Genomic DNA, 19,917 nt, shown 5'->3' with positions numbered 1-19,917 from the left:
TTCCTGAGACCTGGTTAGATACACCTTTGTTGGTGTGGCAGAGAATGATTTTGTTTTAGCATGAAACAGAAGGGTAGATTAGATAACTTTTTTGAGGTCCCATCTGGTCCGTTTTTTTTTTTTTTTTCTTTTCATGTTTGGATTATTTGATAACTGTCAAGTCTGTAATAAACACAGATCTCAGAATCACCATTTCGTTAGCTTGTTTGTTTTCTGACAGGATGCATTTTACTGTACTGATATATAGAATCATCAGTTTAATTCTTTGTAAAATCTAATGGCTTTATACTGCAGTGCTTTTGATACTAGGTGTGTCTTAGAGGTACATAGAGCTTTAAAGAAATTACTGTCGAGAAGATGAAAGGGCATCATTTTAACTAGGCTATTTTAACATAACTCATCATCATCATGTTACCTCACCATCACAGTCACTCCTTCAAAAATAAGGGGATGAAGCAGAGGAAAAGTATCCATGCTGGCTTTGAAAAGGAATTTCCATGTTAAAATACTTGGCCACAAATACCATGCACATAAACACAAACTAGGCAGCTGTCAGATGTGATAGAAATGAAATATAGTGAGAATTATGCTTTTTCCATGTTTAGTAATAAAATGTATGAAGGCATAAGATGTGGATGCAACATCCAAAACAGTAAGCGTCTATGATCCAAGTTTTCCAATAAAGGTCCATATGAACTGAAGGAGTGTTTGCAGTATCATCTGAATCCAGGCAAGTTTAATCCAAGGAGAGCATTCAGCCTCTCATTGCTGCAATTATGGTAAGTTCTTAAATGCCAAAATAGTAAATACTTGAATTTACAGCTGTAAGCTATTCTTCTTCTTTCTTATAATCCCGATAGCCATGAATTATCCATTAATTACAAGAAAATATTTTTAATCTTCTTAGAGTTATCTTAGTTTTAGCCAGCTCTGTTTTCTGCCTTGCACTTCTCTTCTGCCTGCAAGGGGAGTGGAGTGACGTACCTCCAACCAGGCACTGTTTCTCCTCTCTGTGACCTGCTGCACTGCTTCCCAGCAGCCTGTACCCTCTGCCCAGAGCCTGCCATGGCCACAGAGTTTATCTGTTATGTGGCACCTATTTAGGCCATTTCTTTGAGGGTCATCTCAGCTTCCTCCTCTTGCTTCGGAAGTCTCTTCCTTATAAAGCCCAGACATGCTCGTCCAACCCGTGGTGAGGTAAATCTCTGTTCTTGGCCGCAAGGCTCTCAGAGAAAGCCATCCATTGCATGTCCAGCCATGAAAAAAACAAACCAAAACAAAACAAAAACCCACAAAGCACAATGAGAACCTCCTCTTCTACAAGCTCCACAATCCAAGGACTGATGAGTCAGCACAACCTTCCAGCAAGTTCTGCCTCTTCCGAGCTTAGTGGGTTCCTAAATAGCTCTGCTATTCCTGCTCAGCTCTTTTCCAAAACCTGTTTGAGTGTACCCAGGCAGGGACAAGAAGTAGCTCAGGCCATCAGGCAGGGCTACAGTCCCAGCAAAGGTGTCTGATATGTACTTTACATTTCTCTACAGCCTGAAACAAGTAACCAAAAGCACCCGTCTCCTCTCAGAAGGTACAACCATGCCACTGCAAAGATGCTCTGAAGGCCGCAGCGAGGTCCATGGGCAGCCCCAGTCAATATGCCAGAGCAGGCCCCTCTCAGCCAAACAGTTCTCCCTGAGTACAGCTCAGGGCTTTGCTCAGAAAGGCACACTGCCATGAAACGTGCCCAAGGCCCTCCTCTGCTCTGCTGCAATTTCTGTGTTTCACCTACGGTGCCTGCTCTGTGTGCTGGTATCCCTCAGCTACACAGCTTCTCGCTTCAGGACAGAGTATCTGTATTTCTCCCTTCGAGATGGCATGCAACCAGGTAAATTCAAGTAAATTCTTCGCTTTAATTCTTGTCACCGTCCCAAGGAGGTTGGCACAGTGCTGCAGAGCTTTGCCGGGGGAAGCGTGAGCAGCTCTTTGTGTGCTGCCACAGGGCAGACATCACTGCATGAAGCAATCTTCTCCCGTGCCTTCAAGTAGGAACTTGAACATCATCACAAGGATGGTTTAAGACTCATCCTTTTCTCCATCCTGCTTCTCTGCACAGGATGGCTCCAGTTCTGCTTCCTGAAGCCTTGGCGACCTGCGTGGTTCGCTCACAGGAGGCTGAGGTTGCCTCCAACCCCACAGGCCCTGTGCCATTCTGTGGGGTCACATAAACCAAGTTCTACCAGGCAGCGATCTCCACAGCAGGCTGTGGGGTGGCCAGCAGGTGGGACTCTACCAACGGGCAACCACAGCCTGTGCTTGGCTCTGCAGCCTTCCATTTTCTCCTCTCCTGTCCCCGGCCTTGGTGTCCTGCTCTGGCCTAAGCCTCCCAGCCTGGATGCCTGCCCTCCATGCCTCCTCCAGCCTTGGGCCTCAACTTTTGCCCTGATTCCTGCTTCCACACAGCTTCATCTCACCCTCCGGCCTTCATTTCTGCTCTATTCAGGAGGTAAGAGCCCTGTCCCACCCAAGCCCAGGTATATGGGTGTGGTAGCACCATGTGGGATTTAACACTGAGGCGGTGCTCAGAATGATTCGAGGCCAAATGGATTCCTCCCACACCTTGGCTGCCCCTGGAGAGCGGGGATACACGCACGTTACCCCCGCGAAGCTGTGTGCGGGGTCCTGACACTGCACAGCTCCTGTTTTCATGTCATTCCAAGCAGCCTGTGAGTGCTGCAGGTCTGCAGTGCACAGACAGGACCCTTGCCATGTTGAAATGCCTTCCAGCAGCAACCACCCATGTTGGCAGGCTATTAAGTTTCTACAGAATTTTGACAAGTCTCCAGAGGAACATCAAACCATCCCAAATCTCCTGAGGGGCTAAGAATTTAAAAAAAAAATGAAGAAGAAAAGAAAAAAAATAAAAGAAAAATCTGACTTCACATGTCATTATTCCCTGCAGCTTTGTAGCTAATTTAGAATCTGTTGATCTTGGTGCCAATAAATAGTTTATCTTTAAACTACCTCTATACTTTCAGGCTTGGTTTCATTCTCAGGTTAGCGTTGATCATTTAGCTAACAATTCAGTGATCTAACAGAGCCTCTAAGAAGAGATATTCACTGTATATATCTGTCGGTGTGTATTTGTTCCGTTAAGCAGAACCTCACATGATAGCTGAATATTTCTTTACAAAAATCTGCCTTCTCGGAAGCAAGCAGTGAGCGCGGCGTTAATATAAGTGCTAATGTGCTGCCCTCCAGTGGAGTCGGGATCTGGTTTAGGAGGTTGAGTTCTGCAAACCTTCACTTGCAGCATGTTTAAAGAAAACACTCATATGGCAAATATGAAGTCACAACATTAAATTAACCACTGGAGGGACAGTGTTAAATCTGTTCAAGAGTGTTTTGTGGAGAGGATAGTTTGCATCTGGCTTTAATTGTGCAGTGCAAAACAATGCTGTCCCAGAGCACCTCCTTTCTCTGCAAGTACTGCAGTCAGAGGGAGCAGAAGGTCGTCAGCTGCTTGTGGATGACACTTCACATTTCAGAGCTTCTGAGGGTAACTATAGGAAGTTCTCATTTTTAAAGAATAGCCAAATCCAAAATGTTTCAAAACCGACCAGATGTTACATGTAACTATTAAGGCAGCTGGAAGGAGCTGTATTTATTCACTACAACATCCCTCATCATCTGGTAGGAAAATGTGGCACCTTCTGGTTTGTACCAGAAATGATTATGTTTATTTGAGCATATTCAATATTTCTGGGAATAACTTTAAACCACTTTTTTCTTTCTTTCTTTTTTTTTTTTCCTTCTCTCACTGGCTCTTTTTCTTCCAGACATTTTAGGACAGTCATTGCTTCCCAGAGGTCCCCTTCTTGTCCTCATTTCATTTTTCCTACATATTGTAAAATCTACAATTGGTTCAAAGTTACATTCACAATCTTAACTTGCCTAAAGACTCTTTTATCAAAGAGTAGCTTCAGATGAATATAAATTTTAACAATGGGCACAACTAAAAGTTGACGTTGTAGAACTCAAGACCACAAGACCATGATGTTCACCATTGCTTCAATTTTCTTTGGGTATTACCCTCTTCATTTTCTACATAATGCTTTGCCATGTTTCCATCACACTGCCTCTACATCAGGACAATGCAATGCTTTTAAAACCACATCTTCATGTTTTCTTGTGCTCATATCACTGGAATGAGATGAGGAAATAAATGTGCATATGGATGATAAAAAACTCTTTTTCTGCTCTCAGCATAGAGGAGTTGTAGCACCACAAATCTTCCAACTCAGTCTCTACCAGCACACATTTTCCCTTTTCAGTTCTTCTTCTCCAGCTGGACAACTCTTCCAGCCAGTGCAGATGTGGGCTGGTGGGACACACGGTCATTCATCCTCCCGTGCTCTGCCTTGCTCATTGCCTAGCATGGTTTCAGCAGTCTGCCGTGGGGCTTGCAGAGAGAGGTTGTTTTTATAAAAGTTTTGGATGGTGGGACCCTAATTTTGAAGGTATTCTCTCCCCATCTGTGCTGGGGGTCAATAGCTCCAGTTGTTTTATTAGTGGTTAGTATTCTTTTCTTTTCTTTTCTTTTCTTTTCTTTTCTTTTCTTTTCTTTTCTTTTCTTTTCTTTTCTTTTCTTTTCTTTTCTTTTCTCTTCTTTTCAGAAATACACCTATGTCTTCTGTAAAATCATAAAAAAAATAAAGATCCTTTAGATGTGCAATACAATATAACCTAGTAGGTAAAAGCAGTCTCCTAAGTAGTCCTTGACACGGTGGCTTTAATTTCTATATGGAGGCAGGTGCCATGGGCAGTCTGGACTTCAATAAAGCATTTGACACTGTTACACATAAAGAACATGGAGCAGGTCCACTAGGTAAAAAACAAGCAAGCAGAAAGCTATGGATGGGTCACGTCAGGAGAGGAATTACTGAACCGAAGGATCCTGCCTACTCTCCAAAATATATAAGGGTATAAGAAGCTGCAAACTGCAATAAAAATTTGCTAGTATTCCAAGCCATAAGGCAATTTTCCTGCTGAAACAGACAAAACTCAAATAAGCTTGTATTTTGCATAGCACTGCTGCTGGTGTTGTCACAAAGTTCTCAGGATTTGCGTGGGATGGGGGCAGTGGGGTGGGGGGAATAGGTTTGCAAAGAAAGTGATCCCTTTTGTTAGACCACTTGATATATCTAGACTAAGTAAACAGCTCTCAGGCCTAGCTCCTTCAGCAGGTCCAAAAACCAGCAGTATAAGCCACGATAGCTGCAAGTTAGAAGCAATCACTCTCAGATCAATCTTATTATGCTAATCAATTCCACCACATGAGAGAGAATGATGGTTAGCACCTGTGGAGTTGGGGGGTTGCTAACTGGGAGGGCAGTGACAGCCTGTCAGTTCCTGCAGAGGTGGGGAAGAACAGGGAGGTGGGGTGGGTGCAGAGAAAAAAAAAAAAAAAGAGGTCATTAGCACCTGTGATATATTTTTAAATATGTTATTACATTTCTGGTATTTTGTAATTAACCCAAGTTAATTGCAAGCTCTTGGATGCGCATTTCCAGCCCAGAGGATAACCGGTTTATAAAACCAGCTTGCTCCCTTGGAAGGTTCAGCTTGACATAGCCTAGTAACAGGTTTATCAGATAAGGTACCACTAGGCTTAATGTGCTCCTTAATTAGGAATGTAAACACCTTCATTAGAAAAAAAAAAAAGGCCTCAGAGAAATTCTGAAGAGATTTTATGATTATCAACTCGAAAGAGAAAGTATCGCAGAAGAGAAAGCCAATTCTTCACTAACTGTGCTTCTGTGAAGCAGAGGGATTTGCCTTCACCAGGACATCTGAGATTTGAGGGTTCCAGCCTGAAGCAGAGATTTGAGGGGCAGCCAGCTCCTTCGGGGGCATGTGGGTATAAATAGAAGCATTTGCGTACACGTGCATGCCTGTAAACATGCAGTTTATGTAGCCATGTGTGTAGAGTGGGGCTGTGACTTGGGCTGCTGTTAGACACGGCCGTGCTTGCTCCTCCTGTATGCCTCAGCAGGTTGTAGCTCATAACTACCCCCAAACACAGCCAACGATTTGGCTGCTCCAGCATGTTACCCCTCCTCGTCTTGCACTGGGCCTCGTCTTGCGTTTTGGCCTTTAGGCCCCATCCCCTCGCTGTCCCCACAGGTGGGACCCACACCCATGAGCTGTGTGGATGGAGGAGGTTCATGGGGGTTGCTCATCACCAGCTCATCCCAGGGCAGTAACCCCCTGCCACCTCGCCCTCGGGCACCTTGTGGCCCCAGCTGCCTGTGTGGCCAATTTTCCTGGCCGAGGGCTCCCCCACCGCTCTCCCTGCTCTCCCCAGTGACAATGGTGGCTTGGGCAGCTTGGGATATAGCTCTGAATTTAAATGCAGCCAGCCTTTGGTTTGCAAAAGCAATAAATTCCCTTCAAACATGGTTATGTAAAAAGTAGAATAATACAAAAAATAATGTTTGTTGGCAGAGTATGTATCCCTTTGTCTGCAAGACAGAGGCCTGTTGACAAACAAGAGGCTTTTCTGGGACTCAGAAATCAAGTACCAAAGTATAAAAGACCACCACCTAATACTGAGTTTGTTATGTTTGCCGAACACAGTGAATTGGCTCCAGTGTTGCTTAATGCACTTGTACTTGAATTTCATGGCTGGGACCATCCCAGTGACATTCTTCTTCATGTGGTGACCTGCTCCTGAGAGGCTCACCCTACGAAAAGCCCACCACTGCTACTCATTGTCCGCCTGAGATGCAGCAATTCGTATGTTTTCATGTAAACCATGGAAAATAAAAACAGAACTCTGTTTTGACCATTCTAACAAATATTCTGTTTTTTAGCTAAGAATGCAAATGTGCTGCAGAGCTAAGAACAGACATTATTTATTGATGGCCACCATAGGGTTTCTATTCTATTTACAATTTCTGTAACTTCTGTTGATGGTCACCGTAGGACTTCAGCTCAATTTCTTCCAGTAAAGTATTTCTAAATGTCTTCTCTTCTGTCCTGTCTATCAACAATTATAGTATAGAAAGGATGTCAGTCTCTGCAGGGTGCTAAAAATCCCCTGCTTCCCAAATATCATCATGTTCTGAGGTGCTCAGCAGCTCACAGGATGGGACCCTGAGGAACGGAAGCAAAGTGTGAGCTCAAATCCTTATCGATCTTTGTAATGAAAGCCAAGGCTCAGGCTGTTCTCATTATGCTATCTGTCATCTAGAAAGCATAAAGCCCTGTAAAAAGGAAAAGATGTTAGGAAAACGTCATCACTGCATCAGTGGTTTGTATTTTCCTAATAGGCTTTTAATTTTTTGCTCCAAAGGGGAAGTAATACATGTCTTAGGAATTAGGGAGAGCTTCTGAATCTAAAGTGAGTTGTTTTCATCCCAGCAATTTCAGCTCACCCCTGAAAGCACGATGCCAAAAGCGAGAGTCCTGTCCCTCAGGCAGGGGCAGGCGGTGAGGCGTCAGGCCCTGTGAGAAGCACAGTGCTGACGCGGCCCTGGGATTACCCAGCAGATAGCGTACAAACGCAGTTCCTCATTACTTCTTGCACTGGAGTTGTTCAATCCCAAAGCATATGTGCTCATCTACAGTCTGTCCCGGTGGTGTCAGATCTGGCCTGCATCCCTCTCCATGGAAAACTCCAGAACCCCCCAGGAGTGCATGGCACAGCCTCTCCCACCTGCCCGCTGCTGGCCTTTCCTACAAGAGCAGCCCAGGCCCTCTGACAAGAAGTGAGCAAGCCAGGAGGAATATGTTATAGCACTTCCCAGCAGGAGGGGCTCAAAATAAAAGGGATGTCTTCATGTAAATCATCTTCAAAAAATTTTGCTTTCAGAGGGGTTGAAAGTGAGCCTCTCCCACTGAGGAAAATCCTCATGGGGGCTGGCCAAAAAAACTCAAGTTTTTTTTTCCTCATTACAGACGTGAGGTTTCTGATTTTATTTTTTTTAGTTGTGTGTTAGAACAAATCCCAGATTATTATTGTTATTTTTTTTTTTAATTATAGAAAACAAAAGAGATCACGTTACTTAGCCTAGGGGTCAGAGCAGCCTTTTGACTTGAGGAAGGTACAGGCCCCTGCTCACATTTTTTGCCCTCATGAGCATTTGCTTGCATAAAATAACACTGACAGGAAAGCCATGGCAGCAACCCAAACATCCAGAGGTCATGAGGGCCTTCTTATTGCTCCATCACGTCCCCACAAAATACCCTCCTTCCAAGCAGGAACACCACTAAAGTGAACTGTGGGTACTCGCACCTAATTTCTGCCCTCATTTCCGCAGGCAGGTGAGCTGGATGCACAAAGCAAGCTTAAAAGGGCCTTTCTTTCCCTCTCTCTTTTGCTTTTCTTCCTGCATCACATCATTTCTTTCTTTTTTTTTTTCCTGAAAACATTTTTCAGAAAGCTGATGGCCTGTCTACACGAGAACCAACATGTGTCTTTGTGTAAGATGAGAAAACAGCTTTCGATACAGACTTCCAGATGTAGTTTCCAGATAAGCCAGTCTGTGAGGAAACACACAGCTCTTTATTAGTCTTCATTGCCCCCGCGTCTTCAGCATGTGGTGCCCCCATTAACAAATCAAGCAATCTTCTATGTCTCCTCTAGTCAACGCAACTACCACTGGAAAAAAAATCTCATTCCTACACCTGAGCAATGAATTATTTTTCTGGTGGAGGTGCCAGATCACAGAGGCAATTAAAGAGGTATGTGTAGCTTGAGCTCTTGTAGCTTCCTTTTGATGTTTCAGGTAAAAGGAAGAATAGAGTTGTAGCATTGTAACGCTTTTTACATCTTTCTCTGGGGTTGTTTTTAACATGTATTTGCAAGGTCGAAGTGATATAAAGCAGATATGAGAAACTGTGTAGTTCATCTTGTCCTGCAAATGCTATATTGTTCTGTGCAATATTCTGGTGCTCACAACAATACAAACTGTAACCAAGACTACACAATAGTTTTCTTCATAATCTCCATGTTTTCATTTGCTTATAGTTGTCTAAGTTTATTTTCCTGCCAGGCTTGTGCTGCCATCATTGTCATTCAATGACGGGCTCAGAGATGCCTCTCTCCTCTTGAAAAGAAAATTCAAACCGCATCTTTTTTTGCGAGGCTGGAGCCAAACTAAACTCTGCTGCTGAACTCTGAAACTTATGAGGCCCTGCAGTGAGGATTATATGCTTATCTTAGTTAAGAAGGATTTAGCAGCATCGGGAGCATACAAAGATTATCTACCAAGTGCGTGTGAGAAACTGTGATAATCTGTGGAAAAGGCAGTTCACGAGGTTCCTCTCATAAACGTTGGGAACTCAGGGTAGGCACTGGATTTGTTGGTGGCACCTGTGAAGTTCGTATGGTCTACCCACATTTATTTATACAAGTCCTTTTGTCTAGCGTTCTGCTTCCCAGACAGATATGTCTGTGTGTGTACAGAAATATCAAAATAGCAAAGCTCTCAGAGACAGCTGTTGTGCCTTTCCTCTCACGAAGTCAAGATTTGCATCCTTGAAGTGTACCTGCATCAGTGATGAAACTAAAGAAATGCAGACACTAAAAAAAATCCTCTCTGCAACATTAAGAAGCACAGATATCTTTGATCCTTGTGTTCCTTCTCATTTTTTTACAGACTTTTTTTAAAAGACAAAAAATATCTATGATAGGAAATGAGCTTTTACACTGTGTTAACAATGAAGACTCAGAACTAAAATAACAGTTAAGGCTGTCTATCAGAAGTTATGAGTTTTAGCTTAGACCACCAACTACGGTAACCTCAGTGTTTGTGTATTCTGTATATTTACTCCATTTACTCATGGATACTGTAAACCTAGTGGCAGCACTACTTAATTATCTAAGTAAATTAAATTCAAAAGCTGACTACAGCAAATGCTGCTCTTTATCCTTCAGACAGCACGAACGAAGCATTTTCTGCCTGGGGATGTATATATTTATTTATTTATTTATTTGTGTGTACCTGCCAGGCCATGGTAACATGCCGCAAAGACTGCACAGAAGGACCTTTCATCTGGGAAGAGAAATATTTGAGTAACAGGGTCTCAGGCGTCTCTTTTCCTATTGCCCCGGGCCAAACCTGTGCCTCGCAGTCTCCTGGAGAGAAGCTGAGACAGCGAGTCTCTAGCACTTCTTGCTGTGGTTGCCACCGGGAAAATAGTCTTCCTTTTCCTGTCAACTTCTGTGTGTATTCCTAAGTTATTAATGAATATGCCCTGAAAGGCAAATATGGCTGTAATTAGCAACCCCCTCTAGTCATGCTGAGACTTGCTGTGTGTCGCACACCTGATCCACAAAGACCCAAGCTTTGTTTTACACCTCCTCTCCTGACACCCACTTGTCCTCAGCTGAAGCATTGAGTCAGGATGTGCGGAGGGCTTTGCAGATGAGCAGCTGGAAATCCCATACTGCATGGGGGCCATTACGTGGTCCCTCCAAAAATATACTTCCAGCTTCTTCCTGCTGACCACTGCCCACCATCCTATGGGACAGGGTCATTTGTTTTAGTTGAAACATGCAGACTGACATTACTCCACTCTGGTCAAATCTTCAGTGCCATAAGCTCAACGCCAATCAGCTGACATATTCTGCAGCAGATATTTACGTGCACATGAAGAAGGACTGAATCTGTAGGACAAAACCAGCACAAAGTGAGGCTTTCCCAAAAATCCTGTATGGTGGAGGCGCAAAGAAGGATTTACTAAATTGTTTCTGTGCACCGGTACACATTTAAATCTGGATTTCCTACACACGCTTTAGTACCAGTAATCAAAAAGATCAGCAGTAGACCAAGACTTCAGCTTTGCCTGCCAAACATTCATAAATAAAGGGTTTTACTGGAGCAGCAAAGCTCTACACAGATGCATGATCTGCTCCTCATCTCCTGAATTAAGAAGTTGCTTAGTATGCCCTGTGTCCGCAGGGGACAGCCCCTGGATTGCTTCAAATCTGGAGCTCGATTTCTGCCCTTTGGGACTACTGAGGCAGCATCCAATGCCAGCATCATGGCAGTCGGTGTGAGACAGCAGACATGTCCCGAGTGGATGCATGGATGCCAAATTTGTGTAAAGCAGTGTTTCCCTCTACCTCTTCCCAGGGCCCGGGGCTCCTCATTTTACTCCTGGAGGCCCCCAGCAGCACTGTGTACCTGGGAATAGGAAGGGAAGGGGCACCTTCTGTAAATTTGTTCAAGAATTCCCCAGAGCTAATTACTTTTAATGGTTAGGGACCATAATAACTGGAGTTTTTTTGTTTGGTTGGTTGGTTGTGCTTTTTTGTTGTTGTTGTTGTTGTTTTTCCTGCTTCTTGGCAGATGCAGGCAGATTGTCCAAGCTTTGCATGTTTCTACATATGTCAGCTAGGCTCAAAAGTGATCTTAGCACTAGAAAATCCCTTGTTGTGCACATGGGATTAATGTGTGGTAGATGATATGGTGTGGGTGTAAATTAAAATGCTTGAAAATTGACATCAAGCCCAAGAGCAGCCTAGCATGTCTTGGTAGATACCAGCAGGTATCATCCCAGCTGAGGGGCTACCTATGGCCCTACTGCCAGAAACCTCCTGCATCAGACTTTCCCCCCTCCTCCATTACAAAAATAAACATTTTGGTTTTTAACTCTAAAGGAAACAAAAACAAAAATAAAAACAGGGAAAAAAAAAGAAACAGATGAAACACACAAACAGAAAATAACATTGTCAGTCTATAGCAACATACTTGAATGGGTGCAGCGGGGGGGAGGGAGGGAGGAAGGGAGAATAATTAATTTTAACGTTTTGGTTTTCCAGTCTGGGAAAAAAAATCTCCCCTAGTGTTCTAATCCGGTCACATTCAGCACTTTGAACTGGCTTTTTCCAGTTAATATTTGCCATATGCTTGACATATTGCCATGTGTAATGACAGAATGCAGGGGGAAAAAATGTATGTTTACACACAAAACATACCCCTACATGTATATTTATATTGAGATAGAAAAATATTTTATGTATGTATGTATAACTTGACACTTTCAACATTTTATGTAAATAAATACCAAATGGATAGAGAAGATTGTATTATACATTAATAGGCTTATACTTCGTTTCCATTTTTCAAATCTGGCCATGATTGCATGTAAGTACCTCAAACAGTAAACATCTGGGTGGCTTGAAAGCAACTGAAGCATGTTTTTACTGTAAGACATGCTTTTACTGTAAAGTTACAGATTCAAACTTCACCACTGAAATTCTGTGTCCAGACCCAATTTATAATAAATGTGATGACTTTGCAATACCAGTGTGGAAACAGCCTTGATAATATTCATTTATGAAGTCTAACAAGCTCTCTTATAATTAGGATTCAATTTAACAGACATGTGTGTGAAGATTATATTCCTGGAACTTTTCCAAGTAACTATACTGTCATAGCCAAAGCCTTTGTCCAACTTAAATGTTTGACAGTTTATGCAATTGCATGACTATTTTCCATCTCTCACCTCCAGCTTTAGGACAATTTATCTCTGATTCTCTTTTGTTTCTAGGTTTCAAAGTGCAATTTCCTGCAGAAAAGAATATACTTATAATTCAGCTTGTCCACCCACCCACCCACCCGGTTACCTGTCTCAGCTAGCCCAGTTGCTAGAAGGAACATATAAAGCAAGTTCCTAGCTTGATGCCGGCGTGATATAATCTTTGCTTAATCCATTTAGTGTTTAAAAATGTAAATGTTAGTGGCTATCTCAAATTCTACAGTGCTGCTCTAGTGGAGATTGTATGCTTGAAAGTGGCACAAAGCAGCAATTGTACTCTTCTGGGAGCCAAAAAACCTTGCAGTATTTGAGATGTGGAAAATTTAAAAAGCAGTTTACATCTACTAGGACCAAAGTGTTGCAAATGTATCTCAAACATTTGCAATTTGAAGCTGTAAGATCCCTAGGGCATACTATGTGCTGTAACAATACCATTAAATATATTGTATCATGCTAGAGAAACAATTTGTGTTGCTTTTTCCTGTCTCTTTTTATCCCTTAGAAAGAAATCCAGTACATGAATATGCAACATTAGCTCTTATTCAAAGTTATTCATAGAACTGAATTTGAAAAAAAATGAAATAAATTAGCACGTGTGTTTACAATAGAGATCACAGCCTTTATTCCCCCCCAGCCATTGTAATAGCACTTAAAATACAAAGTTCAGCTTCCTCCTTGAGTTAAAGCTCTTAAATCTACAGCTTTGCCTACGAAAAGAAGCCAAGGCTTGTTAGCAAAGGCAGCTCTGGGCTTTCCCAGCAGGTCTGTGGGAGCCAGCGAGGAAGGTGGCTGCCTGTGCCACTCGCTATCAGGTCACTCCCTGGCTCAGCTTTTAGATGCTTCATCTAGATCTTTCCTTGACAAATCTGGTGTGGTGGGGTGAGGACACAAGCCGGGCTGGGCTACTGACCCCCAGCCCTCTTTTATTTAGTGATCATGATGTAGCTCTCGGTACCTCCATAGGAGGACTTCTCCATAAGCCAGCAAATGCCAGGGTTCGTAGCCTCATCTCTGACAAATTTGTATGCAGATTGCAAGGCCAGGCTGCCTCATGCAGTGAGCCTTCTCAGAGAGGCAGATGTGCAGCAGTGTGTGTGTGTGTGAGTGCACGTGCACATCTCCCCTCTCTTTGTTTAGACCTCCGTATAGCTCCAGGCATCACTCCCGTTTACCTTTGTTCTGATGATGAGCCCTTCTGTTCTTGTTTTGGCAACACACACAAATATTTACTGATGTTCATAAACAATCACCAATTCTATCGTTTCAGGTAAAATATCAAGAGAACATGGCTCACCTGGGTGAATGTAAATGGACTCATGTGTTCCCTTTTCTGGTGGTAGGTATCCACATGCATGCAGGCATTTCCAGCGCGCAAAGATCACTGGGTTCTGCTCGAGTCTTTGCAAACATCTATGAATTGCTAAGACACACCTACAGACAGCTGAGCACCGGACACTGGTGCAGGGATCAGTTTCCATTCAATAAAACACTTAAGCATCTCCTTCAGTGCCACTTAGACTGGAACATCTGTTTAAATCTGTATTTCCCAGTGTGTGGGAGAAGTTAATAGGGAGGAGGAGGGAGGAGAAGGACCCAAAATGGAGCAGAAGCGGAAAAGACATCTGCTCCAGCCCACCAGGCTCTGGAGGAGCTGATTAGCCTGGATGTCACATGAAACTCAGCCGTATCACTGTTGAGGCCCGAGGCAACTCGTTATCTCAGGTTGTTATAGTTGTCCCTTACAGTCACATTTGTGAAGGCTCATTAGAGTTGGGAGCGGGGAGAGAGTAAACTCGGGCATTTACTGCACCAGAGAGAAGGAGAAATAACAGGTCAGGAACCACGGCCTTCAATATTTTGAGGAGCAGCCATGACAACAGGCACAAAGGTCGGTGCTCTGAGAAACTCTTAACAGGACCAAATTGCTGAAATCCATGACCGCCTCCATCCCATGCAGCGGCACTACTTCAGCACCTGAATGTTAGCTTTGGGGATGCCTCATGGCACAAGGTCAGACCCACTGTAATGGCTGGGCAAGGGGAGGGGACAAGGTGTGTTGGAGGGAGGCGGTGGCAGTGATGCTCTGGTGTCTGTGGTGCAGGTTTCCCTGGTGTACTCCGCCAGCGCTGAATACTCCAACTGCGGCGAGAACGAATACTACAACCAAACCACCGGCATGTGCCACGACTGTCCCAAGTGCGAGCCGGGTGAAGAGCCGTACATGGTAACTTCAGCATCCTCCTCTGGCTGGGGGACACGTGTCTTGAGCTGCCAACACAACGTGAGAGGTGGCCAAGGGGGCCGCACTCAGTCTACAACATGAGTCTCTCCCATGCCTAGCGAGCCGGCAGGCAATTCTAGGATGGAAAATGCCCTGCCTAAAAACAAATGCTTTGTTACAAGGTGGTAATGCATTGGTATGAGAAAAAATAGGGAAAGAAAGGGATGCGTGAGCAATTTTAGGCCACGCATCCCTCGGATGGGAGCGCACGCATGCACGAGTGTGCTGTGGGGGCAGGCACCATGCACCCACACACCCATATGCTGCGTGCCAGGAGCAGCCTGTTAAAAGTAGTATGTCAAAAGTTGTAAGGTAAAAGCTTCACACACATTCTCTGCCGGTATGTTCTCATCTCAACGGCTATTTAATACCTGACAGTGCCATTCCAGCATTGTGTGATAAATAGGTTAGTCTGGCATGCTCGCTGGCCCCCCACACAGAGAATTTAATTTCTCTCTCCCGCTAAGATATTTTGGCACTAGAGGAACTTGGAAGCTTCTGCCACATTTTAAATTACAGTTCCTAAGTAACCATTTGATTTACAGCAGATAATTGTTGCATATTAAAAAATAAATTACTGAAATCCTGTTTGGTTTTAATGGGATAAACATCCCATTGCAAGAATTTCACACAGTTGGTAGTCCTGAACAAGGATGTTTGAATAATAACCACTTCGTATTAGTTTTATTTAATCTAAACGTAACATTCATCTGGGACACGTGAGTTCAGGGGTTACCAAACCTCATGCAAACCTTGCTTTTTCTAACGGTCCTTGTGGCCTCTCCTGTCATGAAAACAAGATCACCGATATCCCTGCTGGAACTCTGTTTCCACTGCAATTTTATTCTCAATTCTCCAATTTTCAGTTCATTTTTTATCTGAGCAGCAGCTGAAATTCACTTCTAAGGCTGCAACATGATTTAAATAGCCCTGAGGGGTCACTGTCAAGGAGTATGACATCCCAGCTCCCATTTTCCTCTCCAGGGCAGAGTGTGTTTTTTCTTATGTCCTTCCCTGGCCTTTTTAGGACAGATGTTAAGGGACTTGGTACTATACTGTGCCAGGTATTGCATTCCCTTTTCCTAGAAGCCAGTGTGCAACACAGGCCTGCTTTCCAACGATTTTGTGTTGTTGCAGACCTGCGGATATGGCACCAAAGACGAGGACTATGGCTGCATCCCCTGCCCGTCAGAGAAGTTTTCCAGAGGAGGTTACCAGATATGCAGACGGCACAAAGACTGTGAGGGATTTTTTCGAGCCACAGTCCTGACACCAGGCGATCAGGAGAACGATGCAGAGTGTGGACCTTGTCTCCCAGGGTAAGTATTCAACTACAGACCTTTGCTTTACCCAAGGCACAGCAGAATACTTTTTTTAATGTCAAAATCTCTGACAGTTTCTCTTCATGTCCTAGCTGGTTGTAGTACAATATTGGTGACTTACACCTTTTAGTCCCTGCTAAAACAGTAAGTGTAAATATTTCAAAAGTATTGGTGAATTTAGTAAATCAGAAGACCTCATCAATAGTACTGAAATCTCAGTGACTGAAGAAACAACTGTTGGGAACAAACTAGAAAAACTGAAATTTCTCCTGTTCATAGAAACAGAAAGGAAGTAGTTCATGTAGTATAGGTGTGCAGTGATGTTGTAGATGCTCTAAGAAGTACATCTTGGCCTCTAGCTACAACATCGGAAGTCCCCATTGTCCTCATTCATAGCCTATTCATAGGTCCTGCATCCTATGAATAAGCTTCGTGAAGATGTCCTGGATTCCCTGTAGGTCCATGCTGGCACTGGAAGTCTGTGTCCACGAACACATAATCTCTCTTCTCCAAATGTGACCAGCTGGCAAATTTGTCAGTAGCTGACAGTGTTAGCTAACAGAGCTGTTAGGAGATGGTTCGTGTTTAGTCAACAGAGAGAAACGGGTGTAAGGGGCTGCTAATGTAGTGCGTGTGCTCTCATTCAGAGTAAAAACAAGTTCCAGAGCTTGTTGAAGGGGCTAAAATATAAGCTGTTTTATTGTCCATCTTTTTAATGCCTGTTAAGCTCAGTGTAATTCTGATAGTAATGATGAGAAAGCAGTTGCTACACTGAATATATTAGTAATATATTCTTCACTAAGTTACCTTTGGAAGCCTGAAAATCCAAGCATGCATGTGCTTTCATTTTTTTTTTATTTTAATTTTTATTTGTGTGTGTGTGTAGCGTAAGCAAATACTCTATAACACAACCTCACTTTACCTACATTTTCAATTTCTGCCACTGTGGCTTGTTGGTTTAGATATTCACCTCCTCCCAACATTTGGCTTTTGTGCAATTTGCAGACGCAGCATAGCCCACACAGCTTATAACGCAGGAAACTCTGCTTATAACTGCTAAAGAGACTCTGCAAGGCTCCAGGTTTATTATATCAGCGAGTCTGTGTGAAATTTTCACAGTTTACAAATATAAAGGAGGACTTGTCTAACTGCCAGCCAAGCAAACTGATGATGTGATTTGAAAAGAACTCCCTCTTGACTTCCCCTCATACATCATAAAGAGCAAGAAAGTTAAATAGTGGCCACAGTCGCCGTTTTGCAATTTTGTCAGGACTAATGAGGTCACCCAGGTGGGAGTGGGGTGCTGGCTGAAAATAATCAGCTTGCACAGCTGGTGCTTGGGGAGTAATCTGAAAACATCCTGTTTGCACAGGTGTAACCTGCAGCAGAAATTGGCCTGCCGTAGGCTGGCTGTGTGCAGCTCCTGGGTCGCTTTGGCAAGGCCAGCAGCTAAGGAGAAACATGCACTTACTCTGAGCTTGAAGAGATTAAAGTCTCGGGATAAATTACATCTGGGCTGAAACAAGCTCTGAAGCCGTCTTGATGCAACTTGGAGAGCCCAGAGGTTTCTTCTCTGTGTGTGGGGGGGGAACACAGAAGCCCTACATCAGAGCAAGAGAGCTGGTGGGCAATGCTGACCCTTTGCTATTGCCCCAGTGGCACAGGGACATCCAGGTGCCTGTATGAGTGGCATCTGACAGCACTCCCTTGCCCAGGGAACTCAAGGAACCTCTGAGAGTGGAAGTGGAAAATTAAGGTCTACATTTTCAGAGGACTGTGCTTCAGTAACATGTTGCAGACCTTCCCCAGGTAACAGCCCGCATGTTGCAGTCTCTGTCTGGGGGCATCTCGTCTTTTTGGTATTTCCCACCAGCTCAGCAAAGCAGCCTGAAGAAAAGATGAGAATGGCACGTTCTGACCAAAAGTTTTTAGACAAAGCACCACTGAACTAGCGACCTTTACCAGTGGCTGCAAATGTCTTCTTCTATCATTTGCTTTAAAGTTGACAGCAGATAATTAGGTATTTTTCCTTCATATTTTTTACAGTATTACTGATGTTCTCTTTTAAGGAAGGAGACCTTTGGTACAAGAGCATCCATTGTTTCTCTGTGTTCAGGTTCCCTTTCATGTAAAATAGGAATAACACTATTGGTCAGGCTTACAAGAATGTTGCAAGACTGTGACCTGGGAAGAATTTAAAGGCTTATCTCCAAAGCTGTGGTTTTCAAAATCAAAGTTAGTCCGCCAGTGATCTCTGGAGGTACCTAGACCTAATAGCCTGGGGCACTGCAGGCTTTACCCTCTGCTCCTATGCAGAAGCACTTCCATCATGGTGAATAGGATAGGTCAATAATGGGGAAATTAGGTACAACTCAGAGTCCCCTCCCTCAATGGGATGACCCGTTAGGTGTTCTTGGAGTATGTTGGAGATCATAACCCACGAGGAGCAGCCACAGCGGGTCAAAGCAAAGGTCTTTTTAGGCCAGCAGCAGCCATGAGTGGATACCTACAGATGAGTAAGAACAGGGCAGACATATATGATATCTTCCCCTAATGCTGTCCCAGCAGCTACTTTCAGCTCGAAGCACTGGCCTTCTCACAAGACAGAATGCAAAGGGATAATATTTCTGTAAAATGTAGTCAGAAATGCCTCAGCTGCCAACTCTTCCCCTTTTAATGTGTTTGTCCATGGTTACACCAGGTCCAATTCTCCTCTCGGAGGTGTTTTAAAACAAGCTTTTTTCTCCGTTTTCAGAATGACAAGGTTTAGCAGTGTGTTTCTTACAAGATAAAGTCTCCCCCTGCAGTTCTGGGTAAGGCAGCAGATGCTTTCACTTCTGTGCTCACCACCTCCCTGTTACCTCTCTGCAGACTGTCACCTGCTGAAAACACAGACCCCCCTGTTCCCAGGTGTCCTGGTCCCTGCAGGAGGCAGACCTAAACCCGGGGCTCCAGATTCTGCTTCTGGGACCAAGTCCCTGAATGTGACATGGTACCACCAAGATTAGCCCAGGATAAACCATCATGGTGTTAAGAAGGAATCATAGAATCGTTAAGGTTGGAAAAGCCCTCCAAGGTCATCTGGTCCAACTATCACCCTACCACCAATGTCGCCCACTAAACCAGGTCCCTAAGCACCAGGTCCCACCTTTTGGGAAGCACATCCACGTTTCAGTCTAGGCTCCGCTCTTGTGTTTTTCCTTCAAAATCCAAAGCCTGGGAGTGCTAAGGAAACAGAAATAATAAGTGGAAGAGTAGAACCATGAAAATTCATGATTTTTTTAATGGCCACTTCTTCTCTATAGTTAGTGATATAAAGAGATCAGATACTTCCAACATTGCTTTTAATACTCGGTGCATTGCAAAATAGCCAGAAACATCAGTCTGTTGCCAGTACTTCATAGGGGTGAACCATCAATGTCTGAAACTGCAGAACTTCCTACTCACCTGGGTGAACAGTTGCTTGCCAATGAACATCATCTTCAGTCTTATTTACCCATCCTCCAGCATTCTCCATTGTGGTGAAAACCAAGAAATATTCCACCAGTGTGAATTAATTACATGTTGGTAATTCCAACAGTCTGTTGGAAGGGCTGTTTATCTTCCCTAAACCACTGCGGCTATTACATTGTGAATCCTAGCTGTCCAGTATTTTTCTTTATAGTTTTATGTGTATCTTTGGCCTGCCACTCTCTCTCTCTCTCTCTCTTTTTTTTTCTTTTTTTTTTTATTGTGGTTTGGCAGTCATTTACTGCTTTTTTATTAACTGCT

General features: G+C 43.7%; 2 protein-coding genes and 1 long non-coding RNA gene across 4 annotated transcripts in view; 1 reads left to right on the top strand and 2 right to left on the bottom strand.

Annotated features, from left to right (window-relative positions):
• Nucleotides 1–129, bottom strand: part of LOC136789701 (LIM and senescent cell antigen-like-containing domain protein 1) — a 20,173-nt gene extending 20,044 nt beyond the window's left edge. The window contains exon 1 of the mRNA XM_066990498.1: nucleotides 1–129. This exon is cut by the window's left edge and continues 212 nt beyond it. The gene's annotated coding sequence lies outside the window, so the exon portion shown is untranslated.
• A 4,443-nt stretch (nucleotides 130–4,572) lies between these two features.
• On the bottom strand, nucleotides 4,573–14,301 carry LOC136789710 (uncharacterized). The gene is made up of 2 exons (XR_010828632.1): nucleotides 13,838–14,301; nucleotides 4,573–4,684 (listed from the first exon to the last, which is right to left on the bottom strand). It is a non-coding gene; the product is annotated as an uncharacterized lncRNA (long non-coding RNA).
• LOC136789695 (tumor necrosis factor receptor superfamily member EDAR-like) overlaps nucleotides 8,500–19,917 on the top strand; it is a 32,620-nt gene continuing 21,202 nt past the window's right edge. For both annotated transcript variants that reach the window (XM_066990471.1, XM_066990470.1), the window contains exons 1-4: nucleotides 8,500–8,739; nucleotides 13,811–13,879; nucleotides 14,645–14,767; nucleotides 15,962–16,143. In XM_066990471.1, the coding sequence (XP_066846572.1) occupies nucleotides 8,629–8,739; nucleotides 13,811–13,879; nucleotides 14,645–14,767; nucleotides 15,962–16,143 (485 nt within the window). In that variant the 5' untranslated portion in view covers nucleotides 8,500–8,628. The remainder of the gene's footprint in view (nucleotides 8,740–13,810; nucleotides 13,880–14,644; nucleotides 14,768–15,961; nucleotides 16,144–19,917) is intronic.

The sequence above is a fragment of the Anser cygnoides genome, chromosome 1 (genome assembly GCF_040182565.1).
Source record: "Anser cygnoides isolate HZ-2024a breed goose chromosome 1, Taihu_goose_T2T_genome, whole genome shotgun sequence".
Taxonomy (NCBI): Eukaryota; Metazoa; Chordata; class Aves; order Anseriformes; family Anatidae; genus Anser; species Anser cygnoides.
Note: the sequence above shows the minus strand (reverse complement) of the source record. Positions and strands in the feature narration are given on the sequence as shown.